Source organism: Polypterus senegalus, chromosome 8 (genome assembly GCF_016835505.1).
Source record: "Polypterus senegalus isolate Bchr_013 chromosome 8, ASM1683550v1, whole genome shotgun sequence".
In the NCBI taxonomy this organism is placed as follows: Eukaryota; Metazoa; Chordata; class Cladistia; order Polypteriformes; family Polypteridae; genus Polypterus; species Polypterus senegalus.
Genome location: NC_053161.1, coordinates 1,993,759 through 2,012,468, shown reverse-complemented (window position 1 = coordinate 2,012,468; position 18,710 = coordinate 1,993,759). Strand labels below are relative to the sequence as shown.

At 36.9% G+C, this 18,710-nt stretch overlaps 1 protein-coding gene across 1 annotated transcript in view; it reads right to left on the bottom strand.

The window, feature by feature from the left end:
* nop53 (NOP53 ribosome biogenesis factor) overlaps positions 1–18,710 on the bottom strand; it is a 58,588-nt gene that overhangs the window by 13,656 nt on the left and 26,222 nt on the right. The window contains exons 3-4 of the mRNA XM_039760597.1: positions 6,616–6,700; positions 6,333–6,535 (exon numbers count right to left, since the gene is read on the bottom strand). Of these exons, the coding sequence (XP_039616531.1) occupies positions 6,333–6,535; positions 6,616–6,700 (288 nt within the window). The remainder of the gene's footprint in view (positions 1–6,332; positions 6,536–6,615; positions 6,701–18,710) is intronic.

The following is an 18,710-nucleotide window of genomic DNA, read 5'->3' as shown; positions in this document are numbered from 1 at the left end:
ACACTGACAAGACCAATTGTGTTTTCTTTCTATATATAGCGATTAGGGAATCTAATTCATAAGCATTAACTTTCATTTGCGTGTCAAAGAAACTTAACTGTGTTTTTCTAGTAAAACAGAATGATACATTTATTACCTAATTAATTAACTGTTTTAATGAGATGAAACAGTGGATGAGCCATTTCTTTTTCCCTTAAACAAGAAGGGGAAAAAATTCACTTAAGCCGATTGAAACTCTGCAAATAGTACAATACTGACAACTCTTCTTAAGGCATAATTATAACCTTTAGTTATAACATTTACAGACTAAAGCCTGGTTTCTACTTCTTTGAAACACTGCAATTAAGACACTTTATTAATATAACATATATTCTAAAGCACGTTCAGTGATTTGGAGTGGTGGTGGGGGCCACACATGTTGGCTCTGCTGCCTCACATCACCAGAGTGTTGGCTTTTAATACTGGGCCTGGCTCTGTGTGAAGCATGGATGTTCTCTCAGATTCTATGTAGGTTTTTCTATGGGCATTCTGAGTTTTCTCTAATGTCCTTGAGATCTCAATGTTAAGCCATTTGACATCTCTGAATTAGTCAAGCCTGAATGAATGTGCGCCATGTGGACTGATACCTCATGCAGGGTTGTTTCTTGCTGTGAGCCCAATAGTGTTGGATCGGTACTGAAATTTTGACTTCAAAATTTATACCTGCTTTTGGACCACAGTAACTGTCCTAAAATAGTTCCAAAGCAAGTAATGGATAACTCTAATATCACCCCCCGTCTTACTCCAGCCTTCCTGGTACACAGCACAATTGAGCACCTTTCTGTTGCACCACTTGCCTTTTCAAAGAATGAAAACATTAAATGTACAATCACTGAAGACATTTTAAGGGAGCTTGCTGTCCCTCTATGATGTCCTGATAGTGTTGAGAGGAAAGCTGACGCTTACTTCCAGTATTGAAAGTCACAAAATGCTGGTACTGTACTTTTTTAAAATTAGTTTTTTTTTTTTGGGTATACCACTCAACCCTAGTGCCCAATGCTTCCAATATATGCTCCTGTGATACTGAACCTGATTATCTGGGTTAGATAATGGATGTATTTATAATTTGTTTGTAAGATGCACAATTTACTACTTCAGTGCTTAATTGATAAGGTCTTACTGTTCTACTACCAAGATGACTTGGGTGCTAAAAGGAAGAAGACTAATTTACAAAAGATCTGCACTTGTGTGATTCTGTTTGTTTTGGGGGCTGGTGATGAAGTGTGTAAAATGATACTTAGTCTTTGGGAAAAAAATGCCAATGGTTTGTATTTGTGGGACTAGGGCTAGAGTTTGGACTTCTCTTGATTTACTGTGGCGTAACAAAAGCAAAAAGAAAGTTGCAATATTTAATTTGGCTCATAAACTGTTTTTCAAATTTGCCAGGTGTCATTTCAACTGAAAGTAAAAATATTAATAGTGACATGATTTTTAAAATACTAAATTAAACTATACTAATAGTTTTATTCTCTTGAACATTTAATGTTAACCTAGTAACAGCATTTACAAGCAAAAAAATCTACACCCAAGAAAAAAGAATACAGCTTATTTTTAAAGACAGTAAATAGGATATATTAACAGATGTGCAAATGTGAAATATGGTTAGGTGATATACACGTGCTAAAGACACAGGGGTAATCATGGATAATTTGGAGCAGGCTGCTTCCATTAATAGAACACAAGTGGAAGAGGCAGCAGATGTACAAAGAGAGAGAGGAAAAAAAAGAAAAAAAATGGGGGATGGGGACCTTGGCTATAACCAATCCTGGCAAACACTAGATAAAACAAGTGCTCATTAAAAGGTCCTTTGGGTTGGAGAGCTGTCATTAATGACATAATTTAAATTTATGGGAAAATTTGCATCACTCACAAATGATGTGGCCATTCTAACATGGAGGAAATCAGCTGCATGCTTATTTGAACATTTATAGACTACCACTACTCATTTTTCTTGTTGTACAGGGTTAGCTAAGAAATCCCTTTATATTTATAATTTTATACTTTAAAAAAATCAAGATGCAAATCAACAGATAACTTTATGTTGTAAATAAAAATATTTTGTGATGTCAAGAGGGTAAAAATGTAGTGTACCATGCGTAATGAGACAGAGCACCACAATATAGATAAGAACAAGTTAACTTATTGGGACAGAATACTAAAGTTGGTTGTAAAAGACTGCTCTTCATCAGGCCAGGTGTTTGCCCAGTGAACAAAGTGCTTGCTTTAAATGTTCTTTTCAATTCCCAATTTTACTTGGACAAAACACACACAAATAGGCCAAAGGTCATTAGCTGAAAGCAGCTGTTTGATTTTACTTGGGTAACATGACAGAAAGAGAGGGTGCCAGCAGAGCAATTTTGTCTAGTGCTGAATTTAGATAAAATACTCCTACACTGCAATACCCAGGGAAATCAAGAAATTGATTCTGGACGTGTAATTTGCTGCGGATAAAACAAACAACCCTGCAAAAAAAAAAAAAAAAAAAAAAAGACATCTTGGTGAATTGATGATGCAAATAATGTAAAGGCAGGTGTTCCAGAAAATTTAATACTGGTGCAAATATATCTCATACATTTTTTTGGACAAAAGCCCACAACTAGGAAGAAAAAAACACCACCAGGAGTCTACTAGACAAGTTGACAGATTAAAATAATGACTCTAGAGCAAGACAACTATTTGACAGAAGTAGAAAATCTTTAGCCTCGAAGTGCCTTTTTGCTTAACAACTCTAACTGCAGGCAGCCAGATAATAGAATGATTTTCTTTTTAATTTATAAATTAATTTGAGGCTATGGTCAGTTTTTACACTGAGGTTTTGCTCTTATCTATGGCAGTGATGAAATTAAAATAAGCACTTCTTAGAATACTAGCCAACAAACATTAAATAGTGCAGCATAAAGCCAGTCTTGAGTTTTAGTTTATCTGTTGTTTTTTTATCTGACTACCATACAGAGGAACAAATTACAGCACTACGAAATTAAAAGGAAATCCTAATTATTAATTCTGCTGAAATGTGGTGTGTAAAAACGCCAGTTTGGTTGTCTGCTACTCGTACAACGTTCTAGAACTCAATACATGGCTTCTGTTGCACATATTTGGGTGGAAAAGTAATATTCTGGGCATGAGCAAAATTGAAGCTGTTTTGAAGTTTTGAAGCTATGCATATATGTTGATACATTGCTTCTATGCTAGGATAATTTGAACTTGTAAAAAGCATCCCCTATAAAAACTCAAATGCTGAGTAATAACTGTTTTCTATCATGCTTTAAGGTGAACAACAACTTCAGTCATAGATTGAGAAGTGATTGTTAAGACACATCAACCACAAAAACAAAATATAAATTTCGTTATGGCACTGACTGCAGAGTCTCATATACACACCTACCTCTCTCCCAGACACTTTATCCAAGAGTTCTGCCTTTAATACAAAAAATGTAACGGAGTAATCAATTTAACAATATATTCGGAACAGTGAGTTTGTTTTACACGTCCTGAGTATTTTTCAGTGTCACAGCTGTGGGCTGGGCTGGAGGTCGATGGATTGCAACGGATAACCAAGATGTTAGTGGTTACGCATCTAAAAGTGCTGACAGTCAACAGCAAAATATAGTGCTTGCTAACAATTGAGCTTTACCTATGAACTTTTGATGAAAATGATATTTATTTTCAGGTAAACTTTATTTTGGATAAGTACATTATAGAAAAAAAATTTCAGCTTGTAAGTATGAAAAGCATTTTATTTTCTTTTATGTCATGAATGTTGCGGATGTATATTTTTGTACATATTTTATTAGTATGCATTTCAAAGAAATGTATTTATTTTAGTATTTTATTGTCACTGAACATTAAGCCTATAGAATTTCATTTTGTTAGTAAAAAATGAACAGTTAACACCTATGGTCTAGAGTTTAATAAGAAAAATACCACTTTAATATAGGACATAAGGCTTTTATGCATCTGGTTATGCTGGAGATAACTATAAAAAGTTTTTAAAGGGATAGAGGGGAAAAATAAATAAATAAATTGGTATCAGCCAATTCAGTAAAATGAAATCGGTGATCAGTACTGACCTTAAAAAGACCTGATCGGAGCATCCCGACTACAGCAATATTAATGTCCTGCAGTGGCACAGTTAGAGTCCTGAATACAATCCAACAGAGACATTGTGCCTGGATTTGAAAAAAGGTTGTTCACTGACAAGACCCATGACATCTGACGAATGAAAGAATGGGGGCAAAACTGCAATGTCCAGATGTCCAGAGCTAACCTCTTCATACTGCCTGAAGGCTGCAATAGCTGTCAAAGGTTTTTCTACTAAATACTGACTTGAAGAGGTTTAATACTCTTGCAATTCACTATTTTGTTTTTTTTATATATGTAATTATTTAAACCACTTTGCAGAGATCTATTTTTACTTTGCCATTAAACACACTTTTTTTGGTTGATCAGTGTTAAAGTCAAAAATAAATCCATTATCTTTATATGTTGTATAACAAAATGTGAAAACTTCCAAGGGTTTAGTTTTGTTTGCTGTACTATACAGAAACCTATTATATATTCAACTCAATTCAAATGTCACAGGAATAATACAAAAAATGAATTTAGAAATTAATACGATAACACTCAGAAAACTATATGCCCTCAGTGCCTCCTGTCTAAACAGTTTGTGTCTCTTTCTAGCTGTCAAACTTCAATCTGACAGTATTTGATTGACTATATACATGAATATAGCAGAACATTAAGATAATTCCTTTAACTTGTTAGCATATAGGGGATAAACAATCTTCCAGTATCTATGTGAAAGCTACATTCTATTTAAATTAAACAAAAATGTAGGTAAATTTAAGCTTTAGCATTGACCTAAAAGATAACGGCTTTTACACAAGAATTATGCTTAGTTACTATGCATACACTGTGCATGTTACTGTTATCGCTACTGTTACATAATTGTTACTGTTCATATGATCCTAGTATACGGGATAACATATAGAAACTTAAAGATATGTTTTTAGACACTTAAGCCTTAATGGAACATCATAGACAAGAAATTTTTATTTTTTCGTGAGTATTATCAGACTTTTTTTTTTTTTGCTTTGAAATTCACTAACACTTTTAAAATGAAGACACTTGAATTGTGGAGTCTATCTTAGGAATGAGTTATAATAGCTGCCGGAATACTGGTAGCTGCATTTGGAATCATTTTGAAACATTTCTTGTACTTGAATCAAAATTTAGTGGTGCATTTCTTAAGTAGTAGTGAAAAAAGTATTGCCTTTGTGGCATGTATAAAAATATTTAAAAAAAAAATCAATAAAGGATTGGTTTGAAAATTAATGAAAAAATGAAGCTTATATATACACAATATCTGAATCCATCAGTCCTGAGTAGCACTAAATGTCCTGTGCACTCCAACTTACCATACAAATAAACGCTCATCAACAAGCAATTATGATTTAAAACATTTACTGCAAATATTGTGTAACATTTTTATTGTAACAAACATTTTTTTAGCTTTATACTTGACACCTCTAACTACTCCTTTCCGAATTCACAGCCTGTTCTATGTATTTCAGTTTCAACACACTGCTCTTTAATGTGTTAAAAAAGAATTTAACAACAATAATAAAATAACAGCGGTACAAAGCACTCTGGTGATGCACAGAAATATAGAGGGGAAAAAAAAACCTGAAAACAGACCGCAAAGTGCATAAAGATTAAGATTTAATAACTGTGTGTATGGACTGTCACACAGCCTAATATAACTAAGAACATTTTACAGTTTCCTCCACGGCCCGACCCTCATCATAAGCTCAATGGTAGCTTACACAACCAACAGACATCCCCCTTTTATCAAGGACGCATATGGGAAAAGTATAACCCTTGTACATTTGTTTAAAATAAAGTCTTGCTTTTTGCCAAAACAGTTAATTTTTGAACTTTTCACATAATAAAAGGCATTCAAGTTAATAACATCTTACTAATGTTGCATACAAATAAAGAGGACAGAATAGTACAAATGTCAATAAACATAGTTTCTCTATTAGAATAACTGCTGCTGTATTTCAAAAGTAGTACCTAGATTTTCAGTACTTAGATGTTAGGAGTATTGAGATAAATAGACAAGTTGTGAATGTCTTTAAAGGTCACCTTGTAGTTCTCTGTAATTCTGTCACACCTCATTATAGCAAGTCAAATATTTTAGACAGGACTTTATTTTCTTCTAGGGAAAACCATTACATCTTCTATCCAATATGCTAAACAGCTTTAGAATGCAACTTGAAGGGCCTCCTTACCCGTGTCACCCCAGAGATCAAAGAAGCACCTCCCTGGATCATTGCCAGGCAGCTGTTGTCCAGCATTTCTTGTAGGAGGATTCTTGAGCCGTGCTAGTAGTAGCCTTTGTGATCTTGGCAGCACTCCTTGGGCTTCTAATTTCTTTGCACGAATAGCAATCCGACGGAGCTTTTTTGCATTGGGTTGCTGGTAAGATAAAATACTGTAGAAAATTTAATGGTAAACCATATGTGAACCTCTATTATGTAAAGAGTGATACAAATTAGAAAGAAAAAAGCTCACTCTTTGGGGGCAGGAATCTGAGAATCAGGTTGCAGGATGAGATCTATCTTCAGTGGTTTGTTCTTTCTTTTGTTCAATCTCAAATCTAGATCAAAAATAAAATAACTCTGTGAAATTCTTTACAGCCAAGTTACGCGACTGATAATGAGCATCAGTTTCTGTGGGAGATAATATATGCACTGACATGCATTCCTTTAGAATAAGATAGCATTTCATTTGAAAGACACATTTTGGCACATTATACATCATAATACTGCAGTTACATATCCAAATGACAATATGTTCTCAGTGTAGAAATGGCAGGATGACTTCAGTCAGACTACTGAATATTTCAATTAAAGCCACAGACTGTAATTCTTATATTTACTTTTTAAAATATGTTTAGGATGTTGATAGACATAATTTTTCTCAAGTTTTGAAATTTGATACATTTATTATCCCTGAACTAGATTTAGGTTGTTAGTACAGAACAAGTATACAATGTTTAAAAATAGAAATCCATTCTCAAGCCCTTCTGATCATGGTCAAGGTTGGAAACAACCCTAGATATGCTATAAATTCACGTACTATAAGTCCAAAAATAAAACACCTGCTCATCTAACATTTCATCTTATACTGAGAAAATTAATATGAAGTTGGGCTATCCCTCATCCTTTGATGCAATAACAGCCTCTGCTGGTCTGGGGAAGGCTTTCTTCTAGATGTTGGAATGCTGTCATGGAAATTTCATTCCATTCAGCCACAAGAACATTAGTTGGGTCAAGCAGTTCCAGGTATATTTAGCTATTAGGCCTATCTTACAAACAGCACCCTAATACTTCCCAAAAGGTGCTCAACTGGGTTAAAGGTAAGGACTGTGTGAAGGACACTCAAGTTCTTCCATTCCATCCTCAACATAAAATTTCTCTACAGACTTTGCTTTGTTGCAAGGGTCACTGTTGCCAAACAGCAGGAAAAATCTAATTATACTGAAAGTCATTGTATCATTTGCTGTTAAGTATTTACTTTAACAAAACTAGAGGGACTAGGCTGAACCATGAAAGACTGCCAAAGATCATTACTCCTTCTTCTACTTCATAATTTACAGTTGATATTGTACATTACAACCACCACCAAAAACAGACTTGACCATCAGACTGAAAGACAGTGAAGCCTGATTTAACATTCTGTTTCAAGTGCTCCAGTGCACAGTGGTGGTTAGATTTGTACTTCATTGCCCATGACACGAGCATGACTGAACATATGCTTGTGCTCAACTGCTCACCCATGGAAACCCATATTGTTCAACTCTCAAAGAAACAGTACTTGTGCCAATATTGCTTCAGTTCAGATACTTCCACTTAATAGTAACATCACTTTCAGTTAGGGCTGTGCGATATGACCAAAATCTTATATCCCGATATTTCATTTCATATCCCGATATCACGATATAGTACATTTTCTTTGTATTCAGTGAATAGTTTATATAATCACCACTCCTTTTTTCATTTAAATTAAAAATCAAAATGAGAAGTACTCAACTTGTAATTATTTCTGTTCTTTTATTTAGAACATTTGAGCAAATGTTTGACTTAGAATGTAAACATAAAATGTTAATGTATCAAATATAAAACACTTTTCAAAAACAAATTACTAAAGGCTCAATATAAAATACTGCTATATAAAATGCCTGACATAAACAAAATGTGAACTGTAGCAGCAATAACTCTCACAACATATATTAAATATAAATGGATCAAAGCACTAACAACTAAACTATATAAGGCCACTAAACCCTTTAAACAAAATAAATACAAGTCTAACATTAACTGTCAAAACCAAATGTAAACATTGTACTTCAAACTGTAGCAGCAATAAGGCTTACGACAAAAATATATTAAATATATAATATTAAATATAATATTTTTAGGCTACATTCTAGTAAAATGTTAATTTGCACATCGTAGTGTGGCAAATCTCCGTTAATGAGTTACAGCTGATCGCCCCGTGTGTGGACTGGACGGCGCTAACGTGTTGATGCCGTCCAGCCCCAAGCATGGGGCGATCCGCTGTAACTCGTTAACGGAGATTTGCCGTGTTAATGCAGTTGTGGCGTAAACGTAATTTTAACAAGATTAACGCTGACAGCAAATGGTTTGTCGTGTTGGAGTCTGTGGTAGCGATCGGTTTGCAGCATAATTTGCACAGTACCGTTTTCTGGTCCGTGTCAGACTTTTCAAATCCAAACCATCTCCATACTACAGAGGTAGCCCCTCGTTTAGGAACAAGGTCCTTCTGTGTGGAGCTACCTGGTGTTGCCTCGCCTTCATCAGCCATGCTAGTGTGTCTGCATCCACGCAGGCCATCAAAACAATGAAAAACATTGCCGTAAACAGTTTATTTTGCGACACCACGAAACAAACGATAGCGTAATGTGCAGCGATAGACGTTTTCATATTGTCATCCGATATATATCATTATATCGAACAGCCCTACTTTCAGTTAACTGGCATACCTGTAGGAGTACAGAAATTTGAAATCCTGGTAGTGAGGCATCCATTGATGCTGCCAAATTGGAAGACACTGGGCTTTTCTTCTGTTATCATAAAATGGTTGTGTGCGCACGTCTAACACTTGTGTCAGCCAGGGATATAACTTAAATAACCAAATCCACTAATTAGAGGGCATGTCTGGATACTTTTAAGACTACAGTGTGTATTATATATTTTTTTAGTTAGCCAATAAAGAGTGTAATTTTGCTTGACTTCTCGTTACATCCATAATGGCTAAAACGGTACAACACTCTTTGTATTACAGACTTACAAGATAGTGAAATGTACCACTACTACATGGAATTGAAGGCTCAGTGGAAGAAACTGGCAAACCTAGACAGCAACATCTTCTTCTTAACGAAATACAAAAAGGAAAATCTTTTACCGAAAAGCATCATTATAAGGAACCCAACCATACACACTTGTAATACTTGGTTTGTGCAGCAACTTTGTTCTAGGACATCTATGAAGATCAGAATCTACCTAATCAAAATTTTCTATAACATTAACACTAGAATTACCAGAGCCTACGAAAAAACTCGTAATTCCGTCCCACCTTAAACTGCTTCTTAAATCCCTTCACACCTCTCCGCCAGCGCCCTTTGTCTTCTAAATGTACTGATAAAGAGAAGCTAGGAGCAGCCGGCTATTCCATCTCCCCACCAATTTAGAACGTGCACGAACTTCTCTCAGCTCATGCATTGATTGAGTATCTGGGAGTGAAGTGGAGTTTTAGAGTGGAAATAATAGATCGTTATTTGGAACACACGCATTTCATGTCTGTTCAGATTCTACAGTAATCTGTGTCAACACATTGTTAAAACAGAAACGTTTTTTATATTCTAGTAGTAGATGACAAAATGTAGGCATAAACTATATAATGTATGAGCCTGAAGTCCAAATAGCAAAGAAACATTTTCACAAGAATAACACAATTGCGCTTTTATTCAAAAATATAACTGCAGAAACAAAAAGCCGCCTTAACATGCGACATTGACAGCAGCTTATTGTAACTGCCTCCGTGGTTCAATAGACTCAGCCCCCGCTTGGTAATCAAAAGGTCATGAGTTCGATCCTGCGCCCCTCCGTTTTGAGAAGTAAACTGCTCTTATTCTTACTGTTTTAGAATAAAAGCATACATTTGATTTCAGTCTGTAACAGCCGGTGCAATATATGATCCTTGTAAAGGTTAGCTTTTTTTTATTCACTTTTCATTCTCTCAGTCGCGTTCAGAATCAATCCATACAACCCCATCTGACACGGCTGTTTTCACTAAAGACGCGCTATAGCTCTGCAGTGTACCACGATGCATACTAACGCCAAACAAGACACCCCCGGGTTCTGACACACAAACGCTGGCGAAGCTGCCTTCTTCGTATCTCACCGTCACTTGCTTTTCTTTTTATTCAGTTTTATTGAGTGTTCCTGCCAGTCCTGCATGTTGCTGTATGCTGTTTCTTTTGTACTCCAGGACATGCAGAGGAAAGAATGGTAAAGACCAGTAACTTCGGCGCTATATGCAATCATCAGACACTCCCCATCTGCCCGTTGTTTTGTTATACTTTTCAATACTTTTTATACTGCTCAAACGGGCATGCTCAAAAAATACACGTGTAATGCCACGAAAAGTGCACGCAGACTTTATTTCGCAAACAAAACAAGTGCACTTTATTTTCAAAACTACCTGTATAACCGAAGAAAAAAGAAAGCAACTTACAGTAGGCGATTGATACGACAGCTTGCATGGTGCAATGCTAAGAAGTGCTGATTTTCATTCCGTGCTATATAAAATCATCACATTCAAATATTAACAGTTCCCACACACCCAAGGACCGTCCTTCCTACATTTACGACACGTGTACTTGTTGCCATGTACACACCTCTCTGTGCTATGGTTTCTATTACACTGAATGAGCACCTGACACTGTACTTTCTTCCCTGAGGGAAGGTCCCGCATCAGAGAATTTCCAGTTCCTGCATAAATTCACACCCGATCTGACGCTGTTCGTTTTCAAATAATATTGCATTAGTGCGATTATATTTTCACATATATTGCCTCTTTCTTTCAGGTGTGTAATAGAAACCACAGCATAGAGAGAAGTGTGTACATTGCTTCTTACAGGAAAAGGCGATGGAAAAAGTGCACTTGAATAAAAGTGCACTTTTGTTATACCTTTACACCAATATATGTTCCTGTGTTTGAACGACACGGGCAGATGGGGAGTGTCTGATGATTGCATATAGCGCCGAAGTTACTGCTCTTTACTATTCTCTCCTCTGCGTGCCCTGGAGTACAAAAGAAACAGAATACAGACGCGCTATAGCTCTGCATTGTACCACGATGCATATTAACGCCCCCCCACCCGGTTCTGACACACAGACGCTGGCGAAGCTGCCTTCTTCGTATCTCACCGTCACTTGATTTTCTTTTTATTCAGTTTTATTGAGTGTTCCTGCCAGTCCCCGCATGTTGCTGTATGCTGGATATGTTCACATGTATTGCCTCTTTCTTTCAGGTGTGTAATAGAAACCACAGCATAGAGAGAAGTGTGTACACTGCTTCTTACAGGAAAAGGCGATGGGAAAAGTGCACTTGAATAAAAGTGCACTTTTGTGATACTTTTACACCAATATATGTTCCTGTGTTTGAACGACACGGGCAGATGGGGAGTGTCTGATGATTGCATATAGCGCCGAAGTTACTGGTCTTTACCATTCTTTCCTCTGCATGTCCTGGAGTACAAAAGAAACAGCATACAGCAACATGCAGGACTGGCAGGAACACTCAATAAAACTGAATAAAAAGAAAAGCAAGTGACGGTGAGATACGAAGAAGGCAGCTTCGCCAGCGTTTGTGTGTCAGAACCCTTTGTCTTGTTTGGCGTTAGTATGCATTGTGGTACACTGCAGAGCTATAGCGCGTCTTTAGTGAAAACAGCCGTGTCAGATGGGGTTGTATGGATTGATTCTGAACGCGACTGAGAGAATGAAAAGTGAATAAAAAAAAAAAAGCTAACCTTTACAAGGATCATATATTGCACCGGCTGTTACAGACTGAAATCAAAAGTATGCTTTTATTTTAAAACAGTAAGACTAAGAGCAGTTTACTTCTCAAAACGGAGGGGCGCAGGATCGAACTCATGACATTTTGATTCCCAAGCGGGGGCTGAGTCTATTGAACCACGGAGGCAGTTATAATAAACTGCTGTCAATGTCGCATGTTAAGGCGGCTTTTTGTTTCTGCAGTTATATTTTTGAATAAAAGCGCAATTGTGTTATTCTTGTGAAAATGTTTCTTTGGTATTTGGACTTCAGGCTTCATACATTATATAGTTTATGCCTACATTTTGTCATCTACTACTAGAATATAAAAAAACGTTTCTGTTTTAACAATGTGTTGACACAGATTACTGTAGAAACGGAACAGACATGAAATGCGTGTGTTCCAAACAACGATCTATTATTTCCACTCTAAAACTCCACTTCACTCCCAGATACTCAATCAAGGCATGAGCTGAGAGAAGTTCGTGCACGTTCTAAATTGGTGGGGGGATGGAATAGCCGGCTGCTCCTAGCTTCTCTTTATCAGCACATTTAGAAGACAAAGGGCGCTGGTGGAGAGGTGTGAAGGGATTTAAGAAGCAGTTTAAGGTGGGATGGAATTACGAGTTTTTTCGTAGGCTCAGGTAATTCTAGTGTTAAGACCTCATCCTGCTCCTTGAAAATGATAGGCAGGATATGGTAAAGGAGCAACATCTATATTATAAAACACACCCGAAACTCCTTATTGTCAACAAAAAGTAAAAGCCTGCATAGACTGAGAGAAAGGTGGACACTTAATAGCAAAAAACAAAAAGCAACAGACCTGCATCGTTAATCTCTCCTCATACACACCAAATGAACCAAAGATTTCAGTACTTACAAAGGGACTCTCATATTCTCCTGCAAAGCCCATTGATAAAAATCAGACTCTGCAGTGATATGGAAGAATTCTTTAGAAAACTCAGACTTCAAAAATGTTTCCACAAGAAAGAAAACGGTGACACAAAGGAACCAACAACAAGCTGTTACAACAACCCACTAATAAATCTACATGGACACTAGAACCTGGCAGAAACTCCACTTTGGACAATTATATAGATTGCTTCCGACTGTGTCAAAACAGGGATCCTAAACAGGCAGCAATATCAGATAGAAAACATTACTATTGATGAGCGGAGAACCATACATTCACTAAGGGAAAATACAGAGATCATTATCAAAGCAGCAGACAAAGGGGGTGCCTTAGTTATTATGTACAAATTTGATAATATACAGAAGGCACAAAGACTATTGTCCAATGCTATGCATTATTACAAACTACAGGAAGACCACACTAGCCAAGTTTCCATCCAGTTTTTGTGACGTTTTGTTATCGACAAACAGAATATACGTAAAAAAATGTGCGAAATTTACTGTCTCCAGCCTGTTTCCATCCAACTGGCTTTTTATCGATAAAATGGTGTGCGTGATGACGTCATCCCCCCCAAAACGAACTGTCGCATAAGTTTTGTTGTATTGCGAAAAAAAATCTGCCCTTGAGCTGTTTCCATACATAATTTTGTGTATGTCGCAAATTATCTACCTTTTGTTTTCCACGATACACCCCCTCCACTAAACAAAGAAACAAAGAAATTGAGAGATTATTCAGACATTTTTTTGAAATTTGCCAGCTTACTGTTATTTCAGTTTCACAAATAATTGGAATTGTACATAATATCCGAAGATGACAGCAGAATGAAGCAGTTGCTTGTCTGATACCCCTAGAGCTCGAACAAAGTACCCCAGTGCAACGAAACCCACAGGTATGGGAGAGACGACGGAATAAGACCTTCTGGGAGGAGGTGGTGGAGAGACACTTCACAGAAAATCTCTGGCTGCAACATTTTAGAATGACACGGCCGACATTTGAGATGTTCCACCACCGGTTCCAACCCAAAAGCGGATTGACATCGCCCTTTACAAGCTGGCAACCTGCGCCGAGTATAGAGTAGTTGGAGAAACTTTCAGGGTTAGTAAAACTACCGTCCATCGATGTGTATATGCTGTGTGCACCGCTATTAAAGAAAAATGAATGCGCCATTATATCAAACTTCCAACTGTAGCGGAGGCCAATGAAATTGCATACCGCAATTCCTTGGTGCATCTTGTGCCACAGATTTACGGTGCGCTGGATGGCACGCATGTGCCTATTCTTCCCCCGATGGAAGGCTACCGCGATTACATTAATCGCAAAGGGTGGCCATCTATTCTTCTCCAGGCCCTTGTTGATGACAGGTGCATGATACGAGACATTTGCGTTGGCACTTCTGGAAGTGCCCATGATGCAGCTGTGTTTGCAGTATCGGATCTGTACAGGTTAGTCTACCTTTCAACATCCCTTCTCAATGCGATAACAACTGAATTAGTACTGTAACCTGCTTCCCTTAAGGTTAATTAAAACTGAAATTTGAATTAATGCAAAATAACGACGTTTAATCAAAAAAAAAACTAAAGTCAATATTAATGAGAGAATTTCTTATATATGCTAAAACATCTGCAATTTAATAATAAGAAAAAAATGTTTAGATAATGAAACACACGGTTTATTAAATATTTTGACTGGCACAGTAAATTACCTTTACGGTTTTTGTATTATTTAGACATCCTGAGAGACACCCCCAGACTACAGTTGATGTGGAGGGAGTTCAGATACCCCTTTTAGTAGCAGGAGACCCAGCCTATCCGCTAAAGCATTGGCTCATCACGAGAAATAACGAGTCTCTTCATCAGACCATGCAAACCTCTCCGCCATTCTCGTTTTGATTACACGTGATGAAAATGTATCATGTGACACATTTATTTGCGTTAAAGCCCTTTTCTCCGACAAAAAGTGTTTCCAATGTAGTTTTTGCGACATCTGAAGTATCGATATGGAATTTATGCGCTAAAGTTAAAACGGAAAAATATTATGTTGACATGTACAACATTTTATCGATAATTAGCATTTCCATCAGTTAAATTGGTAAAACAATTTGAAGCCCTAAATATTTTTTCCGCAAAAACTCCTTGGATGGAAACCTGGTTACAGATGCCTGCAAGAACGAAAAAAAAAGAGAGTAAGTAGCTTTCCTCTTGACATCAGGCATCATGTAAGCAGTTTCATTCCCGAGAACCCCAAAATGGGTTACTTCTACATGCTTCCTTAGATCCACAAAGATGGGAACCCAGGAAGGCCCACAATCACAGGAATTGGTTCCCTTACAGAAAATGTTTCAGGATGGGTGGAGCACATACACAAACATCTCCCATGATGACAGAATATTGGCATGTGAAATGTACTTTAAACAACATTATTTAACCACAGAGTCAGTTATCTATACTAATAAAAGGCAAAGCCCTCACTCACTCACTCACTCACTCACTCATCACTAATTCTCCAACTTCCCGTGTGGGTGGAAGGCTGAAATTTGGCAGGTTCATTCCTTACAGCTTCCTTACAAAAGTTGGGCAGGTTTTATATCGAAATTCTATGCGTAATGGTCATAACTGGAAGCAGTTTTTCTCCATTTACTGTAATGGAGATGAGCTTGAACGCCGTGGGGGCGGAGTTTCGTGTGACATCATCACGCCTCCCACGTAATCACGCAGTACATAGAAAACCAGGAAGACCTAAAAAAAGCGCTGAAGAAAACATGCATTATATAATTGAGAAGGCAGCGAAACAATAAGAAGCGAGCGAGTGACATATACAACCATATTCATGACTTCTGCTACTTCGGAAACAAAGCACGATGTAAACCTACACTTTAAATTAAGTTCATAGACAGGCTGCGCTGGCGTTTGTAATTTAGTGCCTGCTCATATAAGGCCGTCCGTCCGCGGCAATCCAATAGCAAACTCCCACTAAATATTCACGGGTTAAGGACTGTGCTTATGCAGAGGAAGATGAGATGGTCAGGGTGGTGTTTGGTACAAACTCAGCAAAACTGCGAGAGAAAGTTTTAAGTGCCAGGACTAAGGTAACATTAAATACAGCCATGGACATAGCACGAGATGGCACCAGCACAGCTGGGAAACTTCGATGCATGTACACCGAGCGGCTCACGTGAACTGACGAGTGCACAGATAAAAGCAACAGTTCCAAAGAGCGCTGAACAAAACCAATTACACAATTGAAAAGGCAGCAAAAATATGAAGCGCCTGATACATACAAGCATATTCATAAATCCAAAACAAAGCACACGTTGGAAAAAGTCAATGTCCCGCTAAAGGAAGACAGTGTAAAAAACGTGCATGCAGTGTGTCAGGTCTCAGATAAAGAAGAAGACGAGCTGTTTATTGATGCAGTAAGAAACGAATCGATGAATGAAACCTGTCATCTTTACAACGATTGACAAACACGGAATGTAACTTGAACACAACACATCCTACAAATACGAACCTGATTGAAAGAAATAATGATAATCAAATCCTTGATGACAGCAACACTCAGTAACACTCACAAAACAAATACTGTATATTGACAGTCATGTTACGCTATTTTTAAAATGTTCCCTTTTCTTTTCATAGCTTTTTAACACACTACTTCTCGCTGATACGCTGGTATGTGTATATATATATATATATATATATATATATATATATATATATATATATATATATATATATCTATATATATATAATAATGGATACTTTATTCGCCATCAATGATTGTTTTGGTAAAGCCATACTCAGTGTATTCATTAGATGAACGGTAAAAAGTAAGAGCGAGGGAAGGATGACTTATTGAGGCATGCAGGCTGTAGTGCCAACTCTATCTGAATTGCGCGATCACATTTGAAAAATATATCTTTTCAAGTTCTATTTAGTCCATATGTGTCAAACTCAAGGGTCGGGCCACATCCGCCCGGCGTAATTATATCCGCCCGAGATCATTTTATATACTGTATTATTGTTATTAAAGCCCGGTATATGAAGCGCTGGTAACACAATAAACTACAGATCCCATAATGCAGCGCTTCAGCTGCCTTGCCAACACTTACCGAAGTTAATCAAGTTATTGCGAAGCTAGCTCACACGATGCTGAAGAGAAAAGTTAATTCTGAAAATAGAGCCTTTAAAAACCGATGGGAGGCTGAGTATATGTTTACTGAACCCGTGTGTCTCATTTGTGGAGCTAATGTGGCTGTAATTACAGAATTTAATCTAAGACGGCACTATGAGACAAAACATCAGGTTAACCTGAATGCAATGCAGAAGATACAGAAAGCAGCATAATTAAATAAGAATCTGACACTTCAGCGGACGCTTTAACCCGTGCACAATCACAAAGTGATTTCAAGTGAAGCTGCTTTTATGGGAGACACAAATGCACCAGTGCACCTTGCCCCACTTTCCCTGTTGCCAAGTAATGTTAAACCAAGTCGTCACTACGGTGTTCCCAACACGCACTTTGCTGATAAACTGAGCGCACTGAGTTTGCACGGCGCTTTGGTGACTTGAAGAACAAAAAAAGTCCGTCTACATGCGGCTCGAACCTTGTGCATGTTTGGTAGCACATATCTGTGTGAGAAGCTCTTCTCAGTGATAAAGACTAACAAAACAGCACACAGGAGTCGCCTCACTGATGAGCACCTGCAATCCATCCTGAGAATCTCCACAACACAGAACCTCACACCAAACATAAACGAACCTGTGGCCAAAAAGATGCCAGGCGCCCAGCTCTAAAATGACATATGAGCAAAGACAACTGAATGATTTGATTTGTTATTGCTGAAAAGAACACATTTTATTTATATTTCTAGGTTTTGTTATGCAGCATGTTCATATTTGAATTTGTATCATTTTGACAGGATATATTTTTATGGAGAGCAAAATCTTTTGGGATATTTAAAATCTAAGTTTATTTTTATATAAAATTACATAAGAGTAAAGAAATGTGAATGTTTGTTCTTTTAACGCTTACTTTATTTCTAACTTGTATAATTTAGACAGGATAAATTTTATGGAGAGCAAAATATTATAAGTTGTTTAAGGTTTGAGTTGATTTATTCACTAATAATATTCCTGTCTGTTTTACCATTCCTACCAAAGATATTTCTGTCGACTAAATAAAAATTCCTTCTATTTAAAATTTAAATAGAACTTGAACAAATACGATAGTTCATAATATCCACGCAGACTTGCACGTAAGAGCGGAGTTATCCGTTTTAACAAGCAGCGTATTGCACTGATACGAAATAGCTGTGTGTGTATATATGTTTATATATGTGTGTGTGTGTATGTATGTATATATATATGTATATGTGTATATATGTGTGTGTATGTATGTATGTGTGTATGTATGTATGTGTGTGTGTATATGTAGATATATATATATATATATATGTATATGTATATATATATATATATATATATATATATATGTTTATGTATGTATGTGTATATATATATATATGACAACAACACTCATCACTCACAACAGTGACAAAACAATTACATTGACAATCATGTTACGCTATTTTCAAAATGTTTCCTTTTCTT